The 27,502-nt window shown below is 38.9% G+C and overlaps 1 protein-coding gene across 1 annotated transcript in view; it reads right to left on the reverse strand.

The window, feature by feature from the left end:
* Positions 1–4,437: 4,437 nt before the first annotated feature.
* Positions 4,438–27,502, reverse strand: part of CARF (calcium responsive transcription factor) — a 34,707-nt gene continuing 11,642 nt past the window's right edge. Inside the window, exons 7-19 of the mRNA XM_019473510.1 lie at positions 25,647–25,836; positions 23,149–23,269; positions 22,080–22,223; positions 21,391–21,624; positions 20,831–20,993; positions 19,727–19,802; positions 15,748–15,878; positions 14,375–14,741; positions 11,513–12,208; positions 7,835–7,878; positions 6,298–6,464; positions 5,814–5,867; positions 4,438–4,604 (exon numbers count right to left, since the gene is read on the reverse strand). Of these exons, the coding sequence (XP_019329055.1) occupies positions 12,090–12,208; positions 14,375–14,741; positions 15,748–15,878; positions 19,727–19,802; positions 20,831–20,993; positions 21,391–21,624; positions 22,080–22,223; positions 23,149–23,269; positions 25,647–25,836 (1,545 nt within the window). The 3' untranslated portion in view covers positions 4,438–4,604; positions 5,814–5,867; positions 6,298–6,464; positions 7,835–7,878; positions 11,513–12,089. The remainder of the gene's footprint in view (positions 4,605–5,813; positions 5,868–6,297; positions 6,465–7,834; positions 7,879–11,512; positions 12,209–14,374; positions 14,742–15,747; positions 15,879–19,726; positions 19,803–20,830; positions 20,994–21,390; positions 21,625–22,079; positions 22,224–23,148; positions 23,270–25,646; positions 25,837–27,502) is intronic.

Genomic DNA, 27,502 nt, shown 5'->3' on the forward strand with positions numbered 1-27,502 from the left:
AGAGACAAAACGCCCCTGAAGAAATTAAGTTATGGCAACTGGAAATCTGAAAAGAAAGCCCAAATGGCAGTATTAACAATCTGTAATATTATTAGCACTACCTGATCCTGATCCTAGAAAACCCTCCAAATAAACTTAACATATTATCTTTTGTCACCAGACAATGCTATAGAGAAAAAAAAAAATCCCAGTTTTTTACTCCTCAAATATCTCAAGGTAGTTACCCATGGAAAAAAATAAAATATGCCAGCAGTTGCCTCTGTTTCTGGGTTTAAACAAAACATTTATTGTGGACTCTCTTCTTTGTATCATTCCGTTGGTACATCAGCAGCAAGACACTAAATAACAAACACAAAGTATTTTAGGCATCTCATAACAAAGCAGGAAGCATTGCTGCCTCACAGCATAATACATTTGTGTATGATGCCAGTCAAACCTCTCTGGAAACCTTGTTGATCTTTACAACCTTATGCCCAAAAGGTAATGTTTTTGTGAGTGCAGAGGTGGCTCCAAGTGCCTCTTCTCTTCAGAAATTCTCACCACTCAAAATTAAATATGGTTCCAGTTTCCCTACCTGAAGCCATTTCTGCTGCAGTCAGGAACCTATGGCTCATTTGAAGACAGTCACTTCATTGCTAATAACTACTCTCAAAGAAATGGGAATTCATCAATTCCAAAAAGCAAAACACAGATAAAAGACTGAATACAGAACACGTGAAGTTTCTCTCAAATGTCTTCTGATAATTACCAATAATATTCAAACACTTTAGTTCTGTTAGAAAATATATGAAATATCATATATCTTGCCATGAAGAACTTGTGTATTATGCTCTAATAACTATTAACTTATTCTAACTTATTCTACATAAGAGAGAGGATAAAACAGATCCTACACAGGGTACGCAAAGGAGCTGAACACTAAGTAAAAGCACAACAAAGCCAACAGAAACCAAACCCACCACAGACTGGTATTTTATGAAGTGCTTTATTTCCCAGTTCTTTCTGCAATGGCTCAATCACTATTTTTGTTTGCAAGATCAGAATAAATGTCAGCATACCACCAAAAGTATTAGCCTGTGGTTAATGTCTGAAAGATCTTACCTTACTAATGACAATTATGCTGGCTGACTTTATGGTATCTTGTTACCACCTGTCCACAGTGAAACTTTTCCATTTTGCAGTTATTAGCTATCTCACTAGTGATCTCTCAGATCATTTTGCAAAGAAGTTCACAAGTCTGAAATAAAAGGAATGGAGACACTTTTTTCATAGATTGAACTGGCTGAATAAAAACACGTTTCACTATGAAAAAATTGGTCTTTTTACAATTGCAACTGATAAACCCTAGGCCACAGCTCCTGAAGATGGTAAATTTGGTTCCAGGGTAGTTTGCCTTTTTTTTTTTGTTTGTTTGTTTTTTTGTTTTTTTAAAGATGCCAAATTCACTTTGCCTGATCCAAGTTCACAAATGTATGGAGTACTTCAGTGCAAAAGATTTTTTGGTAGCTAGGGAACATGGATAATCATGTATTCTTCCAGAGCAGCTGGTGGCTAAGCAAGTATGGCTGTCCCTGAAAGCTGCAAAATGAGGAATTCCTTTCCCTTTCATAGAACTTCAAGAGAAAAGAGAACTGTTATATGCATTTCTTCTATGGCCTTGACATAGCCAGGAAGGCTTATGGAAGAGATCATACAATAAGTAAACAGTAAGATTTACAGTAAGTAAATCAAAAGTGAGTGATATCATCGGAAGAAATTACTTGATGAAGTTATGATGGTGCAATCCTTTCTGAAGCTCATCTAATTTACTATCAAAGAAGTCGTCTTTATCCCTCACAAATAGCTTTCTGTCCTCCATACAGACAACTAACAATTCACCACGTTCCTTTTAACAGACAATCTTGGATTTTAAGAGACAATCTTGAGACATGGAGAGAGGGGAAGAAACTAAAGATTAATTTAGCTAATGCTAATCCATCAATTTTGTATTCCAAGCAGTGCCCCTATTAGAAACCATTAAGTGCGTTACGTCACCTAGTACTCTGCCTAGATACTCTTGGTGACCAGTGCCAGATATTTTTGGTAGGTGGTGTAAGAACCCACATACAAAACTTACCTTCTAAGGAAGTCACCTTCTCATTCAGGAAAATAATCTCTGAACAGCACAGGAATATAAATCTCATTCCCAAACTCTGCTTATTTATTTTCCCAAGATTAACAGTACTTTCACCAAAGATGCCACTCACCCCAAACTTTTCCCCCTTCTGAAGCACAGCTAGATATAATGCCGTGAAGATGCTGCAACCTTAACATCTCTAAGAACAACACTACCAAAGTAGATAAAGTAGAATCTACTGCTGCAGCATCCTTTCCTCAGAACGATTCTCCCATGCTCAAACCTGTAAAAATATGGTTGGTATTCTTCTCCAGCAGAAATGTAATGGATTAGACCTGTTCGTGAGTTGAATCTGCAGCTGAGATTTACTCTAGTGAAAAGGTGAATAAGCAGAACTTGAAAGGCCTAACCAGAATACATTAAAAAATGCAACTCCTGATTCAAACAAGGTGCACTCCTTTCTATGCACTGAATGACTTCTTAAAAATTAAAATTTGATTCATTTTGTGTCCTACTTAAAAAATTAAAAGCAATAATGGCTTACAGTGATCAAAGAGAAATCAGTAAGTATTTTCCACTGTGACTTGAGTCCAGATATAAATTTCAACTACTTGATTCGATGTGAGGAAAATTAATTTATTGCTAATTAAAATAGATTAAAATAGTGAGAAACAAATACAAATTGAAACAGCACCTTCCCCTCATGCTCCCCTCTTTCCCCAGGCTCAACTTCACACCTTCACCCCCAGCTCCTCTACCTCCCCCCCGGCCTGAAGCAGTGCAGGGCAAAGGGGAATGGGGGGTTGCAGTCAGTCTGTAACAGCTCCTTTCTATTGCTCCATCCTCTTCACACTTTTCTCCTGCTCCACCATGGGTCCTCTCCACAGGCTGCAGTCCTTCAGCATAAGCCTGCTCCTGTGTGGGGTCTCCACAGCCTGCAGTCCTTCAGCATAAGCCTGCTCCTGCATGGCTCCTCTCTGTGGACTGCAGTTCCTTCTGGAAATCTCCACCTGCTCCGGCATGGGGTCCTCCATGGGATGCAAGGAAATACCTGCTCCAGCACCTGAAGCAATTCCTCCCTCTCCTCCTTTTCTGACCTTGGTGTTCAGAGGACTGTTTCTCTCACTTTCTTCCTCACTCCTCTCTGCCATGCAGCATTTTGCCCTTTCTTAAACAGGCTTTCACAGAGGTGCCACCAGCTTCATTGATGAGCTCAGCTGTGACCTGCAGTGGGTCCATTGCAGAGCTGGCTGGAACCAGCTGTCCCCCACACAGGGCCACCCACACCTGGGCACCTGCACCCAATACAGAAGCATAACCTAAAAGCTGGAGATTGAGAACTTCCTGACCCTCTCCTGTGCTCCCCTTCAAGTTGTGCCCAAACAGTCATTTGTGGGGTGCACAATGGGCCATACCCACAGACTGATCTGTATTCAAAACAATATAAGGGGGAGAAGGACAGTTATTTGTACTGATAATTTGCTGGTACACGCAGTGCAATACGGCTCTGCAGTTTTGCTGGCCTGTGTGGAGATGCAGGTGCAGAAGCAGAACCTGTGGCAGGTGCTTCCTGCAAGAACTTCTGGAATGAAGGGGGCAGTGGAGCTCACCCCAGTATCTCCCCCTCCTCAAGCAAAACGTAACAGCATCTTACATTTCAGTCATGCAACGAAACAACCTCCAGCACAATAAAGCGGAGAGGAAATTCATCCCTAAACATGGGAAACTGAGGATGATAGAACAGTTTTTTAAAAAGAAAAATTTTTGTTTCTGTGCTGCTCTGGATGGGAGAAAAAGGCAATGGGAGACAAAGGCAGAAAATTGGTAGATAAGAATGTGTTAAAACAATTCCCTCACTCCCAAACAGTGCTGAGTATGAGTACAGTGATAGGAGACAAAAAAAAATATGGAGAGGCCAGGGAGAGGTAATTTTATGGCTTATATTTATGTTCAAAGTTAGACATGCACTAGAACCTGACATGAAAAACCTGTGCACCCACCAAATTATTCTGAAGATACTGATTTAAAACTTGTAAAGCCCTCCTTCCACAGATCATCTGTTCTCAGTAGAAGTAAGGTCAAGAAGGTTCCCATTTCCTCCGTCTCCTTCCACGTACAAAACACCTCAGATGTGATAACAACTTTGTCAACAGCCAAGAACATGGAGTTGTTACACCAGTTTGCATTCAGAAGATAACTAGTGCACTGAAGATAAAAGCAAATATACACGATTACCATTCTAGCCTTTATTAGATGTGAGCTCAGAGCATAAATAGCACCAAAATCAACAATAAAAAAGTTGTATATTAAAAAAACATTTACCATTTAAAGTGAACCACTTCAGCCAGAAGAAACTGCAATCTTGAGCTGTAACTTTGAGAGCTTTCTATCTCCTGCAAGCAGCTTTTTTTACAAACTTCACTTCCTCTTCTGTTCTCCATTCTGGTCTCTTGCCGGTTATCTGGAGTACTCTCAGAGGTAAGTGATCCTGAGAAAACATCCAACACACGGTGAACTAAGAGCTAAAAGTAGAAGCCAAGGAGGAAACACCTGCACACTTCAGAAAACTGAAGAGTGTCATCTGTAAGAAACATAAATAATTAATTTCCAATTCTCTCTCCCATTTAATTTTAGCTTTAAGAGAAACATCTGTAAGAAAGTTAAGTTTATGTCTAAAAGAACAGTGACCTGACAAAGCACAACTGAATTTTTAGCATGGTCCTTTAGGAATTAAACACTGTACACTTAGATCTAGGATAGAAGATATTTTTTAGGCCAAATTTGTAGCTAATTAGCGAAACCACTGTTAAACTGTAAGTTGCGGGGAGCGGGGCAGAAATTGAGATTTGTTTTCTTCCCACTGCTGACCAGTGTTTCTCTCAAGATGTTTAAGAAAAGGTACAGTGTGAGGAGGATACTACGTGAATAGCAAGAATGCCTACTTTTACCATTATATTCTTCAGTTGCTTATTACTTCTACCAGCTCCCATTCCTAACACAGCTTAAATTACAGCATGCTTGAGGGTGACTGTTCTAGGTGCTCCTAACTCACTCGGACTACGTACACTGACCATCAAATTTTCATACATGGAAACCTCTATTTTCCCTTAAGCTGGAAAGCAGAATGCCACGAGCCATCCTTGAGGAGATAAATATGAGCAGCTCTGCATCAGGCAGAAACACAAATACAGCTCTTCTTGGGAGCTGAAAGAAACTGAAGGTTTTTCTTCTGCTCAACAAGTACTGCAGAACAGATGGCCACAGCCTCAGAATTTCTCCCTAGCTCAGTTAGAGCTCAGATTGAGACCAAATTCACAGCTGAAGGCACTGTCAGTTCTTGAGACTTGACCATTTATGACACCATTGGTTTCACTAAACTAATGCAAATTCCAAGCACAAAGAAAATTTGTCACATCTAGACTTGATGTGACACAGATTTTTACAAACAAACTATGGTTTGCAGATATTGTTATTGACATGCTGTCAAGTGACCAGGTCAGATTATGCAAATGAAAAGGAAGTGTCCTCATGTGATGGGAGAGGTGGTAAGGATTCTGGTGTCATCCCTGTTTCCCACCCTGCCCCTTCCCCTGTGCAAGTTTGGTTCTATAATTGTTCTTTTTTTGTGGGAGACCCTGAACACAGTGATTTGCAGCACAGATGGAAGATCACCTACAGAGGAACAAAAGTGCCATACCTTTGAGCCTCTGAACATGGTGGTTTTGAAGGACAGTTTGGAATGCTTCCTGTTCTGGGTAAAAAGAAAAAAAAGATTAGGAAAGGCTTTGGTTGTTTTAGGTTATCACAGGGTTAGAAGCATACACTAGTATTTCCTCATAAGAAATTTCTGCAGACATACAACATTATCCACTTTAAGTTAAAGCTTACTCTGTAAAAAGCATATATCTGAAAAGACTTCAGACAAAAGCTCTCCACCGTTTCTTTATAATACAAGCTTTCATTTACTTTAAGAAAACGTACACAGACAATACAAATATCAGGGGGCACCACTGGCCTACAGTTTCAGTATGACGTGCAAAGATGGCAATGCATGGGTGAGTATTCATTAACATTTTGGTACATACTCATAAAAACATTGAGATCTGTCCAAACACTAGGCATCTTGTCAAGCAGATCAGAGACACATAGTAATTCTAATACTTTGGAAAAGGAAGATTTACTTTTATTCTCTGTTGAAAAATCCTCTTCCTCCCACCAAAGATTGTGGGCTTTATAGAAGTCATGTCATCAACCCTTAATCTCCTCCGTTCTGTTCCTGCAGGTCCTCCCATAAGTTCTTACACACTTTCTTCATGATCTCTATGTCCTTTGCAGGCTTGTACAACTTCTTGAGTGGGCAAGCAGAAAGAACAGCTACGTCAGAACACAAAGCCAAATCATTGCTGTTTCTCAAGAGGTGCATTCCGGACTAGCACAGAGAACATTAGTCTGGAGTGAGGACACTGGGACTGAGCTCCTCCCTCTCCCACTGATCTGCCAACACACACCTCTGTTTCTGGCTCTCCTGCTGCCATTTGATTGCCATACCTAATTACATTTTAAATAGTATCTAGAAACAAAGACTATTCTACAGAGAGCAGAAGCAAGTCTCTGATCTTTCCTGGAGCCACTGAACTATCAACATTTAACCAAAAGATAGAGCTAAAATTTTAACAGTATTTTAGTGGTAGCTTATGCTGTATTGACACTGTCCCGCTGTAGAAATCCAAGTACATTAGAAAAATGACCAAATGGCAGATCCAATAGTATGTAAGTTTTTGCTCTCTAGATCCTTCATACTGAGGACCCAGAAATTAATTCTTATGAAATCACTATACTACAAACAGATTTTCATCCTCCTATGAGCCTTATCAATCTCTATCAGAAAAAAAGATCAGGAAGAGCGAGAAATTTAATTTGCTTAGAACAGCATGCTCTTGTTTAAACAGGCAGACTGTCATTAGCAGGAGCCCAGTACATGCCAAATGACCAACTGAGCTGCACTGCAGAGAGCTAAGGATGGTAGTAAAAACATGAATTCCAATTATCCACATTAAAAGATCTGATTATATGTGCCCTAAAATATTTGCATCATTTAACCTCAGTTAAGTGTAATTAAAACTGCATTAAAGAACTACATGCAAACAACTATATTCATGTCTCCATTTTCTTTTTTCCTTTTTTTTCCCCCGATACATAAAATCTCTTATGCATATATCACTTAAAACTACTATGCATCCAAAGGTAATTTTTTCCATAAAGAGGTTATCATATGCATGCCTTTCACAAGTTTTCTTCTATCTAGCACAGGCTAACGGATTACTGATGAGAATTACTCTCACAGCATCCAATGCTCCTAATTTTCTGTCCAGGGAAAACTCCTTAGGACAAGGACACTCAGTATTCGTCCTCAGAAAGCACTCCATGCTTTTTAAGTCCCTTCTCTACTAGAACAGGATGGGGCCCTAGATGACAAACACCCACTAATACTTTCTGTGATACAGCAGTACTGTTTATGATCACTCCTTTGAAGACTCTCCAGAAAACCTACCAAATCACTTCAGAAAATAAACATGTCATTTGTCACATGCATTAGAAATGGAATGAGATACTAAGGTGTAACAGCTTACATTGGAAAATAACCCCAAACAAATGCACATACATTCCTGTCATGTGATGAGATTTTTGCCTTCCCCTCCTTCTCCCCCCAGATCATACCTTAGCTGATGCTTGTTGGATAGACCTGCTGGATAGCTTCTGACCTAAAAAAATCAACACAGCCTGTTTTATACAACACTTTTTTCATTTGTTAATGAGGTGCACTATTGCTGGGAGAAGATAATCATTACTGATGGGATAGGCTCTGAAGTTTATTCCTACATAAGCTTTGTTCAGAAGGGAAGGGCAGATCAAGGAGAATTTTCTCATCAGAGATCCACGAAGAGCAGTAACTTTTCACAGCACCATCCTCAGCTATATCACACTTTCTATCCCTAACGGAACAGATTTTTCCTGCCTAACCTTCTGAGAACATATCTGTTTGAATAGGCTTAAGGGAGCAAATTGTAAGTTTGCCAACAGACAGACAAGTCAACAGCCAGCTACTATCCACAGCAAGAATTGGGAACTCAAGTGGTATGAAAGAAAAGAGGCCAGTTTCTCAATATAAAGCCCTAACAGCTGGCAGAAGTTATCCTTTTCTCCCTGGTTTCTCAAATCTTTTCAGTTGCTGTGAATGTAACAAACGTCCTCTGAAATGTGGCTGCCTGATATTCATCCAGGTAAAGATGATAAGCCCCAAAGCAAGCAAGGAAAAAACTTAATGAAATCAAAAGGAACATAGGATCCTGGGGAGACAGGAAGAAAAACTGACAGGAGCAAATCTCACCAGTGTTTACTTGTGCAGTGAACTCACCAGCTGCTTCAACAGTGTAACAGTGAAACATTGAGAATTTGGGGGCCTGAGGGCACGGGACTTGGGTGGAAGCCCTAATAAGTGTGAAGGAAGAAAGACTTGGGTGGATACTGAGCATTCTTGAGGTAGACAGAGCTGTAGTCAGAGGGATGAGGAGAGCAGCAAGTTAATTCAGTTGGGAAGAAAAGGTATATTTTCCTCAGTAACATGTAAAGGAAAAGAGTCAACGCTCCTGGGTTGAAGGTCCAAGAGGAGTTTCTTCTTCATATTAGAAGATAAGAATGGGTGTCTCAGACTACGGGAAGTCATTTAGCTGCCTCTGGTACTCACCAAAACTCAAGCAGCTCTGCTGGTTTTGAGGGCAGGACAGGCTTTCCTTTTCTTCCGTACCTTTAAATTCCTACCATGAACTCACCCTATCCACTACTGGCATAGATTCAGGAACTGCACTGAGCCTTTGCGACGAGCTCGCAATCCCTTTCCAGGGCCCCAGAGCCCCCCCCAGCGCAGCCCCTTCCAGCCCTCCCTGCAGGACCCTTGCTTTTCACACACCTTCAGGACCTTCTTCCACCTTGTCTCCCTGGAGCTGTCCTACTTGTTCTTCATCCCCAGAAACCACTGCCCTCAAGTAGCTCTTGTATTTCTCCCCATGAACCCCCATAACCACAACATAGACCATTACTTTAAAAGAAAAAGTAGTTTACATTTGAATAGGAATATGATACATTAAGTTGCTATATAAATATATATATACACATACATACACAGACATTTGTCTCTAAATTTTGTACAAACTGCAACAATCTTCATACCACATGACCACGTCTGGATTTTTGAACAGTGCAAAAAGGACTCATTAGCACTACTGGTTTCCATCCAAGAGGCTGCCAGCCTTGAACAAGAGCTACGGATGTGCGCCCTTTTATGTCTTCTCTATATTTTAGGAAAAATTATTTTTGCATGCACATACATAAGCACAGCCCTTCTTGTCAAGCCAATCAATCACTGTTATGGGTAACCAACAATGAGGATAAATTGGAGAATAATTTGTTCATTTACAGTACTGTGGAAGCTCAGGATTTCCAGGTTTGCAAAATAAACGCTTGAACATAACAACCACAAGAAAACAAAGTAAACATCAGAAAAACATCGACAATTCCAACACAAAGTAATAACCAACTACTTTGCACCAAGCTACATAGTTTTCTCTGAAAAATCAGCCTCGAGTATTCTATGCAAACAAATCTAAGTGCATTGAACTAAAAGTGAAATAACCTCTTGCTGGTAATCCTTAGCTGTAATTTATTCTTTTGAGAATAAGCATTCTCAAAAATGAGGAACAATTATCAAAAAACGAGTAACATTGAAAAAGGTGATATACTTTGGAATGCATTAGTTTAAGAAAAAACAAAGGTGATGGAATCACTGAATACAGCAGCATGGAAGGAGGTACCCGTTCTGGTATATAGTTACTGAGTTGGAAAAGAAAAGGTGACTGCTGCCTGTGAGCTCCAGAACTATGACTGCAGCAGAGAACATCCATTTTGGACATATTTTCACAATTAACAACAACAAAAAAATCCCCAAAGGGTGAACCTTGTGGGATTTTACCTACCCAGAAATGAGTAAGGCATACCACAAAACAAGTCAGTATAGAAACTAAATATGAAAAACTCTAAAGAACTGGAGATTCTCTATGCACTTGCACGATAAAATACCGACTCTTATTTAATAAGAGCAGGATCCTGTTGGAAAATTCTAATTTAAGCTAACCCATAAACATTAGCTTTAAATGAACAGCATTAACAGTGTTAGTTAACCTCACAGAAGTTAATATATTTTCAGGTAAGACTAAGATATAGCACCTACCTAACAGATGCTGCATATAAAGGTATTAGGAACCCAAGTTCAATGTGAGACTTTTGAAAGTTTTAGCTCTAAATACTCAAAAGAAAATTAAAAATTAATTTTAAAATAGCCACTATTTAGATGATGTTTGTGAATGCCTTGAACTTATGTTAACAAATTTAACAATTTAAAAATTTTAATCTTCAATGTTCATATAATATTCCTAACACTTTCTCCTCTAAAAAAATGAACCAATCTTTTTCCTGTTTTGTTTTAAGTCTGAAAAAGAGAAAGTCCTCAGATTGCATTCTTGTACAGCATGCATACAAAAATATCTAATTTTATGATCAAGTTCTCAACCTCTTAGTAGCAACAAATAACAGAACTGCTGATACTGCTGTATACAAAATACTCTGAATGTTGCTCTAAGAATTCAACATCTGAAGCAAACAATGTCATTGTTTAACTGGATATCTACATTGGCATCAGTTTCATTTCCTGCTTTAAATGGATTCCAAATTATTTGTAGGCGTATTTTTTTCCTTAAAGAAACATGTTTGTCACAGATTATGCAACTCAGTGCTTGTCACTTATTATGGCTTTGGCTTAAATATTGCTAAAAGATATTTCTTTATCTTATTGTTTTTTAAAGATACCTGGTAATTATTTTGAGTAATACGGACCACTTTAGTCTTAGAACCTGCCACTGTTTAAAAAGATGAACTTGTTTTCTGAATGTTATAGTGACAGCACACTTGCACATATTGCTTGGATTTATACTACTTGCTTTGTTTTCTTGGGCCTCTCTTCGTTAGTGATGTATCCATAAGCCCTACATCACGAACAGCAGCAGGTTAAATCATATTTACCTGAGCTGATAACGCTAAGTGCACAAAGCAAAAGGTAGATAAGCTGAAATGGCAGCATCAATCATTTTCCATGAGACAAGACTCCTGCTTTTAGTTGTTATGACCAACTGCTAACACAGTACCACTGCAAAGGCTGCATGCAGCAATGAACCTCATTATAAAGCCAGAACATAAGTTTAAAGATGTCTAAGTTGAAAACATTCACCGTTACAATTCACACACTTTTTGTCATTATACAACCTTACGTTCACCTGGCAACCTCACCTTTCTCCTCTCCTTGATCTTCACACCATTAACATTACGATCGGGTCAAAGTTGCATTTTCTTAAGCATCCATGTCCTTCATCGCTTTGAAATTAAGCATCTTGGACCTTTGTTTTGTCACAAAACCATTGCTGTATTGATACACTTTGTTGTTGGATTCTGTGGTCTCGGAGCTGGCAGATTCTATGGTTTCTGTAGTGCCATAACAGTCGAGGGTCTCAAGGAGAAAAGCAAACCCAGCATTGTGATCCACGTTCTAAAGCTAAGGAATTAAATTGTGGAAGACCTTCAGAAATGTCGACCAAAATGGGCCATTTGGTTAGCATCCAAATTACTCAAAACTTGAAATAGAAGAGAGAGGTGGTGTTCCACAGGGCAACTGAATGTCCTGGAATTGGCAGTGAGCCACATCAGTCATAAATCAAAACAGCTGTCTGTCAGAACTAGTGTAAAATATGCCTAGTCTGAATGTCACAATACAACTTAAAAAGAATGGCATTACTTTGAGAGCACCTGCCTTTCCTTCCAAGACATTTAGAGTTCTCCGGTTTGAAAAATCCTTCCAGGCTTCACAGATTTAAATAAGTGAGGAACTATGGCAGTCTCTGATTTTATCTGGCTCCATAGACAATGCTTTTTCTCTTGGCTCTTGTTTAACTTGGCTCACACAGATAACACCCTCTGTATTTTCTTCAGCTTAAAAACAAAACAAAAATCAAACATTGAAGTTCACACTCCACTGATAACGCTTTAGCCCCAATAACTGTATGCATTTAAAAGAAAAATATTTCAGGAACTCAAGTTAATAGGTAAGGCATTTGTGAAGTTAGTTTGACAGCTAGTTGTGTCATCTACTGTGCTATAAGACACTGCAAGTTGACATGAATTTACTGCAGTAAGGGCCCCCTCAAGTAAGAATATTTTGAAGATTTTATTAAAAAAAGTACATTTGGAGATATAACATTACTCTCACACAAAATGTCTTTCCTCTTTCCCATGGAAAAATAAAGCTAACATTTTTATTTTTTTTCTTTTCCAGGGGAAAGGAGGAATGGAAGTGCTATTGCTGAAAAAAATTAACTCTAAAGCATCTTGGATTTAGAGAATGGCTTACACTTCAGGCATGACTGGCCACTTCTCAATGACTGCACAAACATTTTCAGCAGGAAATAGCTTATTCTTAAGTTAGCACTTGGACAAGAGGAAAATCCAGAACATACAGGATAATTTTAACCAATTGTGCATGTGCATCAGTGTATGCACGCACACAGGAGAAAAAAAAATCTTGAAATACACACTGACTGAACTGCTAAGTTCAAGTATGTGGTGTTTCCTCCAAATAAGCCCTGTAACATTATTCTCTCTTCAGTCTAGACTGTTTTTTTTCCTCCTTCTCTCCAGACAAAGAACTTGCCTCTGAGGGGAAAAAAAAAAAAAAAAAGCATCTGTGCATTTTATAGGCAACTCCTCCACATAACTTAGGAATGGCACCCATATTCTCACAATTTCCAAATTCAGGCTGGTGATGATAGACTGAGACCTTGAGCAGAAAAAAAGGAACTCCCGAAGGAACAGTGAGTTTAGTCCTTGCAGTTATAGAATTTTATATTTTACTACATTTCTTGAGTGTAAAATAGTAATTCTTTAAAAATTCACTTACAATACTCATCACTTACAAAAATTTTTGAGAGGCATCAACATCTAGATTGAACAAATGGGTTAAACAACTGAATGGAGGAGGTGCATTTGATAACCTCTCTGAAATTCATTTACCCTGAATGAAAACAGAATTTCTCAGGAGATTAGCCAAATTCAATTATAAAAGTTATACAAACATTTGACTACAGCAGGCAGAAAACCCCTTAAATTTAACTTTGACAATACTGCCACAGTAAAATATCCCAATATTACTTTAACACGTATGAATTTCAGTATATTTCCTCATGTACCCTTTATTTTCTTTTTATTTCTTCATGTAGTCTTATATTTCCATTTTCAGAATATTACAGAATTATAATATAGAAATAATAAAGCATTGCACAGCTAACATTTCAGACTCTCTGGAAAGTCAAAAGGATATGTTGCACTGATCTAGATATGCTCCATATCTAACAGGTTTTCTTCACCAAGAATTAGAAATCATTCTTTGAGAATGCAAGCTTTCATTCTCAATCAGGTTCCATGGCTGAGAATTCAAAGACTATATCTATATTTGATAACAATGGGTTTAAGGAGCCTTCTATTTTGATAGAAAGTTATTTATGGTGTTTATTGTGTATTTTTTAAAAAGTATTTTCAAACAGAAGTATGTAATTGCTTGGAATTTCAAACTCCTCCAACTGTTCACTGCTAAAGCATATTGATGACTACAGGATCCTAGTAAAAGTTTATTAAAATTCAGAAATCTGCTGGGATGGTGCAAAGAAAGAAGTCATGAAAAAACCCACATTTCTTTCCAAAGAGTTCTAACTAGATTCAATATTGGTTATTTTCTATTCTTATTTTTCCTTTAAAAAAAATATTTTGAAGATTATAATTTTAGATAAATATTAGGACTTTTGGCAAAAATATTGTGTTCATCAAATAAGTTGGTATTTGGTCAGAGAGTGATAAGCAGTTTAACTAAGTCATCTTTTTACAGCAAAAACTAAGTTTTTGGTTTGGGGGGGGTTGTGGGTGAGGTTTTTTTGTTTGTTTTTTACAGTCAGCATGTTTTCACAGTAAAAACTAACTAGAATCAGCTGAAACAAGTCTATGCTGGAGTTCCCTATTATCAACACATTTCTCCTTTCTTCAAGACACACAGAACAAAATCTACCGTATTTTCTATATTTACATATTATTGGGAAGACTGCAACTTACTAAGTGCTGGATGGCTGTCCACAATCCGTACTGGAATAGTCTGTACATCTCCCAAGAGAATTTGATGGACTCCTCCTTCTAGCCTTCTGGAGTCATCTGCCCCTCCAACTGCTACCAACTGGCCCATGGTGACCAGACTCTGATCAGAGCTAGGTGGAGTCCCAAAAGCAGAGGCTGCAGCGCTATGCTGTGTTAGGCCAGCACCTGCTTGCAGACTGTGTCCCTGACTAAGTACTAGAGAATGGTTGGTTATTGCACTCCCTATGGAATCCAGGAGACTTGCAGGGCTGGGAGGGGAATGGTTATTTACAGCTATCAGGGCTGTTGATCCATTTGTGGAGGTAAAAGTTGACTGCAGCTGTAATCCCTGTGAAAGAGAAGGCAGAAGTACTAACATACCAGTATTTATAGCAGGAGGAATTTGCATTTAATGACACGTATTTTGCAGTGCTGGAACTGGATAGCTTCTGACTTCCTATACATCATCTCTTTTGAACAGTCAATCCCAGCAACCCTAGGCTAAAGTTGTATTAGAAAACAATTAGGACAATGGTATCCAGCAGCTTCTAGAAGACTACTTAATGACCATAAAGCTCTAATTTTGGATTGACATTCCGTTTCAAATCATTCCCCAATACTGCCCATTCCCACAAGAGGTGGGCACTAAATCTAAGCATACTGCTTTAAAAAAAGAGAGTGAGGTGGAGCCAGGCTGTCTTCAGAAAGAGAGCAGAACAGCACCTTACTGCAGACTGTATTTCTAGGGAAGAGATCATGCATTTCATTGGGGTTCAGGAAGTATGAAGATAGCTTTTCAAAGAAGTAGTTAGGGAAGACAGCTAAAAGAGAGCCAGCTTTGAAGGGAGACGAGCTTTAGAAGAAGCTCTTTTAGCATGACATTCTTATTCCCACTCTTCAGCCTTTCATCCTGAAAGATCTGAGCTGGGAGCAGTTTTAGGATTTTAACATATTTTCTTAAGAGGCTGGAGGAGGATTTAAAAGAAGTAAGTAAGACTGACTTATCTCCCCTCAGTTTTGCAACATTTTCATCATGAAATAACTGGACCATGTGGAAAATGAATAGGTGCTTGGTTTGAGGCAGAAGCCCACTACCTTCATCTTCTTGGTTTTGCCTTCACAAGAGACCCTAACTTCAAAGTGTCAAAAGATGGTAGTGGGATCCCCTGCACCACAGCTATATGCTAAATGTGACATGCAAGAGAGGCCAAAGTAAGAGTTGACAGCTATTTCAAAGTCCGTGTTACCTAGCCAGTGTTTGGAATCATTAGCTGGGAGGGAACTTGAGGTTCTCAGCTCGCCTTCAGCATTCCCAGCGCAGAACGTTTCAAGTTCTGTAAACAACTTGACTGTACCTGAAGTTGTGCAAATATCTTGGGCTGAAGTGAAGAGAGTGAAGACAACAGCTGAGCTGTTTCTGGTAGCAAGGACTCCCCGCTCTGGTTAGCTTCTGTTTTGGTGATGACTGACTCCCCTGCTGAGCTCCCTACAGTGCCACAGAGAGGAAGCAGACAGTTATGACAAATTTCTTCTTCCCATTTAAAAGCCTCCCCTGCAAACTGAACAAACCCCTTCAATCTCAATATAGACATATAAAAGACATGTATATACATATATGCTGTTCTCTTTGCAGAAGAACTTGGAAGCTAAAGAAAAAAGGCTGGGTATGAGAAAAAGACAATACTGTAGGAAGACTGTATGTGCCTGTTCAGAGTAAAAAAAAGAAGCACCAATAAATCCGTTTTGGAGAACAAAGTAATTGCAACCTACCCTGTGCTTTGAATTTCTAGATATAACATAAAAGCTGAAACATTTCTATCAAAGAAGCAATCAAATAATTTGACAATACATACACCTCGGTAAGGGCTCAATAACAGACAGGCATCAAAAGAAAGTGCTGTCTTCCAAAATAAAAATCTACACAGGAAATTCTCTAAGTCTCACCACTCCCTTCCAAACATCTTTGTGGAATTAGGATAACTTCTATGCAATATCACACCAAAAGTCCATTTATCTGGAGGCCTTTCAGCCTACAGATTACATCATATCCTCAAAATTCTTATTTAATGCAAGAATGACAGACTTCATTTCCTGAAGACTTGTAAAAATTGAGATTCACTTGTAGCAATTCCTGCAAGAAAACTTCCCATGGGATCATTCCATTTCCTGTTTGAGCCACCCAGAACATTTTGTATAAGATTTATCCAGACACAAGTAGACATTGCTTAGCCTCTTAGTTCGCAGTTTCACTGCTATAACTGCAAAAGAAGGGCTTGCCCTGTGCATGTAGTTTAGTCTGGTGAATGGAAAAAAATTGAGAAAGATCAATCACAGAAAGCTTTCCAGCAGGAAATCATGCAAAAGTTTCCAGCAATCTAAGTGAGAGGAGATACATTTTTCAACATATATACTGATTTGCAAACTCTGACTCTTTATCGTAACTGACCATAAGATACACTCTATAAATCTTGAACACAACTACTTTAAATATTTAGGCTTTTTTTAATACTATACAGAGATCCCATATGCATATGTGAATATTCACATGTAGGAAGAGATGGTAGTTCTTTCCTTAGGTTGTATTCTACACCAACATGTCTAGGAATAAAGCTAGTAGTTCAACTCCTAATCTACCCACTCCTTACACTGCATGGGCATTCAGTATGAATGCCAGAAGTTAAAAAAAAAAAATAAAGATACATATACACAGGTACTTTATCTCACTTGTCATTATACTTCATAAAAGATGTAAAAGGGAACACACAAGTTTGATAGCTACAGTGATTCTTACACCTAGGAGAGAACAGAGAAAGCTGTATCACATGGAGATATGGAGTTCTGCACAACAAGAAAACGAACAGCTGGGTTTAGTTCTGTTATTCTTTGATTTCTTAAATGTAAATTTGCCCACATTCAGCACAAGTTGAAATGAAAAAAACCCATATACAAACAGTAGTTTGAAAAGTCAGTGTTTTTCCTTGCTACCACTTCACATACATTAATGAGAGCTGATTTTTTCAAAGTCAGGCTTCTTTTTTTTCTTAGACTTGCAATACTATTATAAACATGTGTTTGCAATGTGTACAAACACATACACACATATTTAAGTGGAGACAAGACACACTGGAATTAGAATATCTGCTTATATTCACTGAATTAGTGCACATGTGCAGAAAACTAAACAAATCCAATTCTCTAGCTTCCTTTGAAACTCAGTATGTCACTGGATGGATGTTTACACATTTGATAGGCTACTTTGCCTTAGAAAATTATCTGTGAAAGACAAATAAAATAAGAATTGGTTTTCCTGAACCTTCTCCAGCATTCAGGCAGTTCATACCAAAAGTCATCCCTGCTGAGCTCTATCACAGCTGTCGAAGGCACAACTATTCTATGCCTCTCCATAAAAGCGCAGTAATGGAAATATTAACATAGACATGCAAGCTTAATCACAGCAAGTCTGCTCATATTGCAAATTCCTTTTTTCCTAAAAAAACAAGACTTCCTTCAAAAAGAGGTACACTATTCAAACTGAGCCTAAAAATTTACCTCTTGTCCTCTGACAGTTGTCAACACTGAAATTCTTACCCTAAGAGCACCAAGCGTACATGATGCTTTTCAGTTCAAATTGATCCACTGCAGCAACAGCTAAAATCAGGGTTAAAAAAAACCCAAACAAAACAAAGCCCAACATTGGCTTATTTATTAACTGTAAATGCACTGGTATACGTGGAACTGCTCCACGTAAATCAGGTTCACCAAGTCATTTAGGAGAAATCACACAGTGAGCCAAACCTCTGGGGTTTTATTTTTCCTGCTACAACAAAGGTAAGAAAAAGATCAGGGAGTGACAGGGGCCAAAGAGAAAAGAAACCCAAACAAATCATGACTTCTTCAGGCAAGAACCACAGTGGAGGATAACTGTCGACATGAGTAAATCTTTAAACATGACAACTGTGGCAGTACCCCTTTGGTCCCTGTAGACTTCTCTATCAGCTGTCTGGAAGAAAAAGTAGGCACCACCATGTTCCAATTAAATGAGGAAACAAGCTGGCAGTGCCACTGAGATTAAAAACATCTAAGAAGTCTGCAGCATTATCTTAATGATTGCAAACAATCAGGCTCTTCCACCTTGCTGCAATCATATCCCTGCTAAAAGCCAACAACTTTCCTGATGCATTTCATATCAAACCTATTAAACAAGGGATGTGGAAAGCATCCACAAACAGGCAGGAAAGTTCTTTTGGTGTCACACTAGACAAAATATCCTTGAAACCTGGAGAAAAGGGCAGAATAACCTCATTTTAAATTTATTATCAGCCACTATGATCCAGCGGAGCATCTCAGCCTATGTGTAATCCTAACTATGTAAGTAGCAAGTAGGTATAGTTACAAACACCTGCATTTTGTTTTAGTACATGTTTTGAAGTCAAAGTAATAGTAGCAGGAACCCACTTTCAACAAAGGAAAAATAGTGTAACTAGCCTCTTCAAAAAAAAACAGACCTTCGACCATGAACACATAAAACCAAGTTTCTATAGAAGTCTACACTCTGGTTTTGCAGCAGAGTGGGAAAAAGTTTAATACTTTCTTAGGTGGCTCAGCAATCGCTGGGAAGAGATGCTACTTTGGCTTCACACATTAATAAAGACGTTACACCACATAAAGAATGAAGAAACATATCTCACAGCCCTGCTGCCACTAAACACCTGTGTTCCTATTTCTATTCTAAGCATTAAGAAAAACGGAAAAGAGTGCTCTCAATTCTGGTGACAGAAATACAGCGTTTGTTGTTCAGGGCCTGATCCCAGCAGTGGAACTCATCAAGCCAATGACTTTGTGAGAAGCAGGAATCCCAATATGCATTCAAGTCCTTTTTAGCAAGGTGTTTAAGCATGTGTGAAGCACAAACCATCAAGGAACTCAAGTACCCAGTTGGCTTCTGGGTATTGTGTACCCTGACAGATATATCTGTTCAGTAGGAATTTAATTCTGTCTACACAGGTGTTATTAGCACCTTCATCCAAGGCAAAATGTTCTTTCCGCATAACCATCCCGTTGAAATCTCCAGCTGCTTGAGGATGCTAAATAAAAGCCAAATTTATAATTTTCATACTCCTGCCAACCCCACCATGACTACACGTATTTTTCCACACATGCAGTCAAATAGTTAAAAAAAGTATGCCAAAATAGACACACCAAAATAATCCTTCTTAAGTTCAGCTGAGTGACAGAACATGACAACAACCTCTCTGGAAGGAAACCAAACTTCTGTGACATAGCTAATAAAACAAATCACATTTGGAGACAGCTAGGTTATTAATGCAGTCCTACCATCTGAAGGTGGTGACGCAAACGTAACAGTCACTGTTTCTGTGAGAACATTCCCACTGTCTGTGGTCCACTGCAGCTGAAAGGAAAAAGATCTCAGTTCTCAGACAGGGTGCAAGTTTGTCTACTACAGGAACATAGGCTCAATACAGGACCCGTAGGAAAACAGTGTCTAAAACCACACTTTCTTCTTTTTGTACAACTATGCATTTTGGGAGCTCTTGGTTTACCAAAAAAAAAAACAAACAAACAAACAAAAAAAAACCCCAAAAACAACTGTAAAAGATTTTTTAACGTGCACTATACCAGGAAGGCTAAAGTCTGCTCATGACAGTTCAAAGACTTTAAAGTTAGAAAATAGTCAAACCATTTGGCTAACCAACAAGTACCACCCACTCACCTGGGCCAAAAGCAGTGTAAGGAGAGGGAAAAGACTGATGACACAGTATGATTTAACAGCACAGTTTGTCAAAGCTGACTTTAAATCAGCAATTCCTTAGCAGTCAGCCTCATAATTGGGAAAATTAGGATCACTGTGCATCGCTTATTACTCAATAGGTGGAAGAAAATTAAGGAAGAACATATAAGAGTTACTGAGCATTCTGAAGTATCTACTTCATGCTAACTTCACTTGCTATAAAGTGCATTTATTAATATTTACACATTCAAAATGTTCTGCAAGCCCTAATTTAGACTGCACCTGAGACATACTTCATCTCCATTTTTCAGATACGGAAAAGTAGTAGTAACTTCTCCAGAACATAGACAATGACAAAGCCATTAATAGAATTTTCTGATGCGTGCCAATTTTCCTACACCACATGGCTTCCAGTTCATGCAGTCATCATGAAGTGCTAGTATTGTATAATTTGTCAATCAACTAATAGCAATCTAATGCTGATGAGATAAATACCGAATAAGGTCAGAAGGTTTTATTCACATTTAATCCAATCTTGCTCAGCCAGAGATTCCACTGAAAATATTGCTGCTGGAAATATAAAGTCATAGAGAATTTTGGATGAAATACAGCTAAGTGGTAAAAATTAAAAATAAGATTTACAGTATTTAACTCCAAAAATCAAAAAGAAACACAAAAGGCCAATGTACCGTTGCTGGGATACTTTCTGAATTATACACCATCTCGCCATTCCTCAGGGACTTCTGCACTTCATGAATGTGGTTCTTGATGTCATTCACAGTGGGGAAGAAGGACAGGTTATGTCTTTCTGGCACTTCATCAGGCTTGAATAATTCTCTTTCCACATACTTTCTGTCACGTTAAAGGACATTAAAATATGCGTATTTAAAATATATTGTGCTATTTCCCTCTGATATAGACACTGCTACCTTCTCCCTCCCCTTGTTGCAATGACATGACAAGAGCAAGCTAGATGATCTTCTGACCCAGATCTTTGTGCATCTGCTACAGAGTTTGGAATTAAAAATCCCCATTTATTCAACTAACTTTAAAGAGGACAGCAGCTCTTAGTGGCTACCTACAACGAAATGGAAAGAGAAGACAAAAGTTGGGAAAAACAGATTCTCATGAAATATAGGAAATATATTCAGTAATGCATCAGCGCTGCCATTTAGCTGCAAACCAAATTAATCAAATGCAAAAGTAGATACAGCACTACAGATTGAGAACATGCCAGACGGTTCTGTACCTTAGTTGCTTCCTCACTGCATAGACCTGCTCTATTCCCTGAGACACCAGTTCTCGGATCTTGTCTGCCACTTGAGGATGAAGTCGGGAAGGCAGAGTACAGTTCTCATCTCTAACAACTTCCTCCTCCTCCTCAGGAGGAGACACAGAAAAATGGGACGGTGAAGAAGGGAGGCAGGAAGTTTCCATTTCATGATATTGGTGGGCTTGCTGAGTGGGTAGCTGTACATACCACCTGGCAGGAAGGAAAGAGTTTCTACACACAGTTCTCCAGCAAAGGCAAAAAAATTAGTCTCTTGTGGGAACAGTCTGACAATCACAACCAACCTAGTTAGAGTGACTTAAGTTTTTACAGCTCCTGAGCTGGAAGATACTGCCTTTCAGAGCTCAGGGCCCGCTCACATCTTTCAATACAAAATAAACCAGCTCAAACCCCCAAATACAACAACTATTTCTATCTATTCCCTGCATGAAAACATCTGCCGAAGTTCCACAGCTTGGTGCTTAACACGTTTACCAAATTAAATACTCCAGAGCCACAGAAGTCTTACTGACATTGTGTAATTTTTTACTATTGATATTAAGCAAGAGCCTTAATAAAGTGACTAAGTAAAAAATAAAGCAAACCAAGCAAATTACTGCTCTTTTTTGCTTCATTTGTCAAGATAAAGAAAAAAGTGGAAGTTTCACCTGAGGACACCGCCAGCATCTATCAAGTTCTTCTTCAGCATGTTGAATGCTTTCTCCTGCTCCATTCTTATGATTTTCTTGTCAATTTTAGGGTCAGTAGGAACTCTGTATTCTGGAAACTTTTGAACCTTTTTAATATAGATCCTTCCAAGGGGCGGGGGGAATAAGAAAAAAAATTCTCCTTCAGTACACTTTGCCTTCAGGGGGAAGGCAAAAACCCCACCTACTTTGTATCAGATATTAGTATAGAAAAAATTCAAGCAGACTGTTGCAGGGGGTGAGGAGCCTCTAAGAGAACTGTAGAATTGTTAAGGACACAGCAACAGAGACGGATGCAGATGGATACAGATAGACACACTTCTGTTCCAGTCTGGAAGCCACTCAGCCAGAGTGATTTTGCACCTCAGCAAAAATCCTCTGTCCCTCAGTATAGTAAAAAGCACAACACCATTGCTGAACAGGCTGTAGTTCACCCAGCTTGAAGCCAGAATTGAGCACATACATACCTAGCTGCAACTGTCCAGGTAAACACACTCTTAGCTCAGTAAAAACGGAACAAGCACCCAGGAGGATGCTCAAGGACAAGGGAAAAAACCATTAGTGTTGGATAAGGAGAAAGTCGCCAGTGAACAGGAAGAGCTGTAACTCCTTCAGCAAATAGGACATCTGCTAAATTAGGATGATTGACTGATATGAGTGCAATTAAAAGCCTGAAGGAAAAACAACAAATAAGATGACAAAGTTTTAGGACCAAGAATGGTCACTAAAGGACACCACAACAACTAACTAATGCTCAGGTAGAGAATGATTCCCACTTGTATTTCATATCCTGATGTACTGCTACTTTGCATTCAGGCAACCTATCAAATCTCAGCCTTATTCAGTTTAACAGGACAGTATTTCCTCCTTCCCTCTAAATGAGTATCAACCTCAAGTTATCAAGGAGACAAAGCTAAGAGCTACAGTGCATATCGGCTACCACCCCCAAACAGTGCTCTGTCAAGGCTCACAGAAAGAATGCTTTCTTAGGACGCTGAGTAGCTCTTCCAGCTTTATAGACAATTCTTACCTTGCTGGACAAGTGGCTTTGTACAGATGGCCAGAAGTGCTTTCCTGCTCACCAGCTTTTTTGGGCTGGAACCCTTTCCTCCTTGGCCCATACTGGCACTCCATTACAATGGCTCTGCTTCCTGGGAACAGAAAATAATGCACTCTATTTATTCAAGCAACCACTGAAGCCATTACAGTAAAACAGTAACTACAGAAAAGATGAGAGTTCCGAAACAGTTATTTCTGTTTACCATCAGACTCTTCAGAAGGCAGAACAGTTAAGCGTAGCAAGCATTCAAATACAGTGTAAATGCTTCTCTCACAGCATGTAAGGAACACAGAGCATTTTCAAAGCATTTCCCAAACTTATTACACCTCACAACACTCCTGCAACACATGAGGGCAAAATATTGGATTCTGCCCTGGTGAACACCAATACTTTACAAGATGAGCAGCCTTACAAGTTACCAAAGGAGCACAATGCTGGTAATAAACATAAGAGAAGCAGAATCCCCAAAATAACCGAGAAAATCTACAGCTGAAATCAAAGGTCAGCAGCTATTTTCAGCCTCCTGTCTTAAATCAATACTTCAGACCACACTGTCCCATAAATTCTTACTTGCAAGTCTGACCTATCTTATCTGCTAAATAACACTGTCTCAGTGTGGCATACCCACACAACACCGGACAGGCTTAAACAAATATTGCTTAGCTCTAAACTTGAAGTAAGTGAATTCTTCCAGTCAGACCTCTAACGAAAGGGGTAAAAGGCATAGCATTAAAGTGGTCAAGAAAGGAACTTCTTCCAAATTTCTTCCACGTCATGTTTAGTTATCTTTTATTTATAATTCAAATACTCCAGTATGCAGGCAAGGAGCTGTCTATACCACAAGTGATATAACCAAAACCTTTTTAAGTATCACAACAGCAACATAATGTGTTTCCGTAAGATATCCAATGATTTATTGCCTTAGAGTGTGACATTAATTAAAAAAAAAAATTAAAAAAAATCAGTGCAAATAAAGAAATAGCAGATTTAAAAGAGAATTATGTATAACAAACAGATATCTTGTCTCTTTTTAAAAAACAAACTTAAAATCAAAGTTCTTAAAATCAAAGTTCTAGGATTGAAAAGACTTCAACAGCTTTAAACTAGTCCTTGCTAATATGAATCTCAAAAGCAATTTGATGGGACCCTTGTTTTACAAAAGTATCAACTATCCAAAACTCTTATTAAAAATAACAATCAAGATTTTGATGATTAGTGCATGTTTTACACTATAGGGAGCTACCCAGCTTCTCTATGTTTCCTCACCGCTGAAGCACAGCAGGGAAGGTATTACAGATTGGTTCCACTTATGCAGAAGGGACAAATTTATTGAGAACAACACTTTTGTCCTGCACAGTTTAGAATTCAGTTATCTGGGATTTAAACTGCAGTTCAGTAAATCAAATTTACAGTCTCTGCTCTACAGGTGTAAAGGATTTTAATGAATTTCATAGAGGAGTTATAAACTAAATCTAAACGTATTGGAAAAGCAACATGTTAGAAATATACATGATGCCTGTTTGTGGGTCTGAGCAAAGCAAAAAATATTACAACTTAATTATCTGAGTCTCTATTAGTCTACAACATTTTAAAGAAAAAAAAAAAAATCTATGTGTGCTTTTGCTCTAAATACCTTACTGTAGGGTAAGTCATTTATCAGGCAGATCTTACAGGAAACTAAAGATGTCTCATATGCATTTTGGGGAAAAAATAAAAGTGTAAGTTGTTTTGGCTTTGTTCTTAGCTTTCTTACACCTCACAGTTTATGGCTGAAGCTTTAAAACTGGTGCTAACATTTAACTTTTTCAGTTACTTTCAGAAAAAAAAACCCCAACAACAAACCAAGCACATAACCCACATTCCAGTCATTTATGATCTTTATGTAACAATTAAAACCTGTTCATTTCATATCCAATGAACTCTTAGTAATTTCACATATGCATTGCATGACCTAAGTATGTAATTAGCAATCTGTGAAGTCTGCACATTCATTTAAAAAAAATAAAAATCTGTCTGCTGAGGTATGTCGATGTTTATTTCGCTTTTTAAATTTGATTTTTTTTAAAGGGCGCCATTTAAATAGTTTATTGGCTCCTGTGGAACAAACTCTTCAAAGGATCTCCAAGTTAGGCAAGAATACTCGAACAAGCTCTTACCCTTATGAGAACTTTCACGTCCTGATAGAGCATATGTGACCTCCATCTAAAGATCTCATCACAAGAACCCCCATCAAATGGTACTTAGCTAATTTATTTCTAAAGAACAAAAGGAATTAGTCACAACAAAACATAAGCCTGTGGTTTCAGGGAAACAAGCTCCTTCAGATTGTGTCACCCAAGCTGCTCTCTTTTTATGTTTGTGCCTTGACTTTATCAACACTAAGGAACACCGTAAAGATCCTTCTTTATGGCCAGCTGGCAACTGACGTTGAAATTTTGAAAGTAGTTATTAAAACAAAAGTTAGTTACCTGCATTGACAAAGGGGATCCCATCATATGGGACATACTGAGATTTCCACATCAACCGTGTGGCGGGTTTGGCTGGGCTTGGAGACTGGCGCGTCCCCCACACACTTTGTGTTTGCTGCTTGTGTAGCGTTAGAACACTCTCTAATTCTGTCTCGCTCACACAATAGCCGCGGTACGAGTCCCCAATTTTCTGCATGGAAAGGAGGTGAAATAATAGGATTATTCACCCAGCTGACTGCTGAACATTACACAAGAAAAAGAAAGCAGTCAGGGACTCTGGCAAGTGAGGACACAGGCTCAGATTTTTGGCGTTTTGTGCTTTTTTTTTCCCCCACACTAGTATCCTCACAAATAGATATACCACAGGATCTAACAGCAGATCAGTCCCCACCGAGGTCAGGAGTTTGTCAGCCCTCCAAGACCCTAAGTACACCAAAAACCCCTGAAAAGATTACAGTTACTGCCAACTCTGATTTCCATAGGACAACTTCACTCCTGTTGTTTCCCCCAACACACACTTCAGTGGCAGTCACCTCCTAGGCAAATTTGTCTTAGGCAAACATTTTCACTTGACTCCCACAGAGAATCTCTGAAGCACCAAAAAATGTCTATGCATCTACTTCAACACACACACGCTGTACTGAGCTGGAGCAGGACACACCTGTTTGTACCACCAGTAGCCGCCTCACCACTTAGTGCACTAACTTTGAATTGAATGTCTCACATAATATCCCTCCCAATCTTCAAGGCACTCTTGATTCTCAACATTACACAGAAACGTAATATACCAGATTTGCCATTTGCAAACTGATGATGGTTTCAATTAACTCTGCTAAGCTCTGGGCAACTCCACAAAAACTACATCTAACTTGACTCAAAGTAAAAAAAAAACCCAAACGAAACAACAAAAAAAAAAAACACAAAAAACTTGCTGACTTGGCAACATCCCCTGTGACAGCTGTTCAGCTACTCAAAGCCATCACATCAAAGCACTGGGACAGAGAAGAGCTTTCCATCCAAATTCGGAACACCATGCTCACTTCTGTTCGTATGCAGCTCAGGATCAGGCTGACCAAGCAGCTGGAAGTAACACCCAGAGTAGATTGCCAGCTCAGCCTTACAGCATATCTGTGGGGCAAATGCATGGTGAATAAGTACTAAAGTTTGATGGATCTATTTTGCCACCTTCAATGACAGAGCAGCTAGATGTTTAAACAATACTGACACCAAAAGCAGCAACAGTGTCTTTCCAAGATTATTATCGCACAAATACTTTAGTGACAACTACATAAAACCTGCCTCATAGTCATCTAAGAAAAACAAAATGTCTGTGGTTAACAAGACCTAAAGTCAACAAAAGAACAAATGAACACCTTGTGAATGAACTGGGCCAGCACGGTGTTACTGCTAGCGCAAGCCCAAAAGCAAAGGGTTATGTATGCACCGGCTGCGTGAGTCATTCTGAGATACCAGTTGCTTACACTTCAGCAGCTCACTGCACTGCAAGCACACTGCTCCAGCAGTTAAGAAAGTCTACATAGGCTGCACTCACACAGCTGGGGTGAGAAAGAGGAGCTGGCAATTGTTTAGCCTGAAATTATAAATAACATTTCTGTCCAAAACTTGATTTGAAAAATCCAGGAGAAGCAAAGCAGCCTGAGAAGTACCAGAAGTGCCTTCTTTACAGAAACCTAGGATGCCCCCTTTTGCAAGAGGGATTACAGTACCACTCCACAGAGTGAATACTGCATGACCAGCATTTTTCTTTCCACATCTTATAGCTGTCACTATAAATAGGTCATTGACCTTATTCTAGGGAGATGAGAGAAGACTGATAAAACTGTTGAGCCAGAAAA

Source organism: Aptenodytes forsteri, unplaced genomic scaffold (assembly GCF_000699145.1).
Source record: "Aptenodytes forsteri isolate BGI_AS27 unplaced genomic scaffold, ASM69914v1 Scaffold183, whole genome shotgun sequence".
NCBI lineage: Eukaryota > Metazoa > Chordata > Aves > Sphenisciformes > Spheniscidae > Aptenodytes > Aptenodytes forsteri.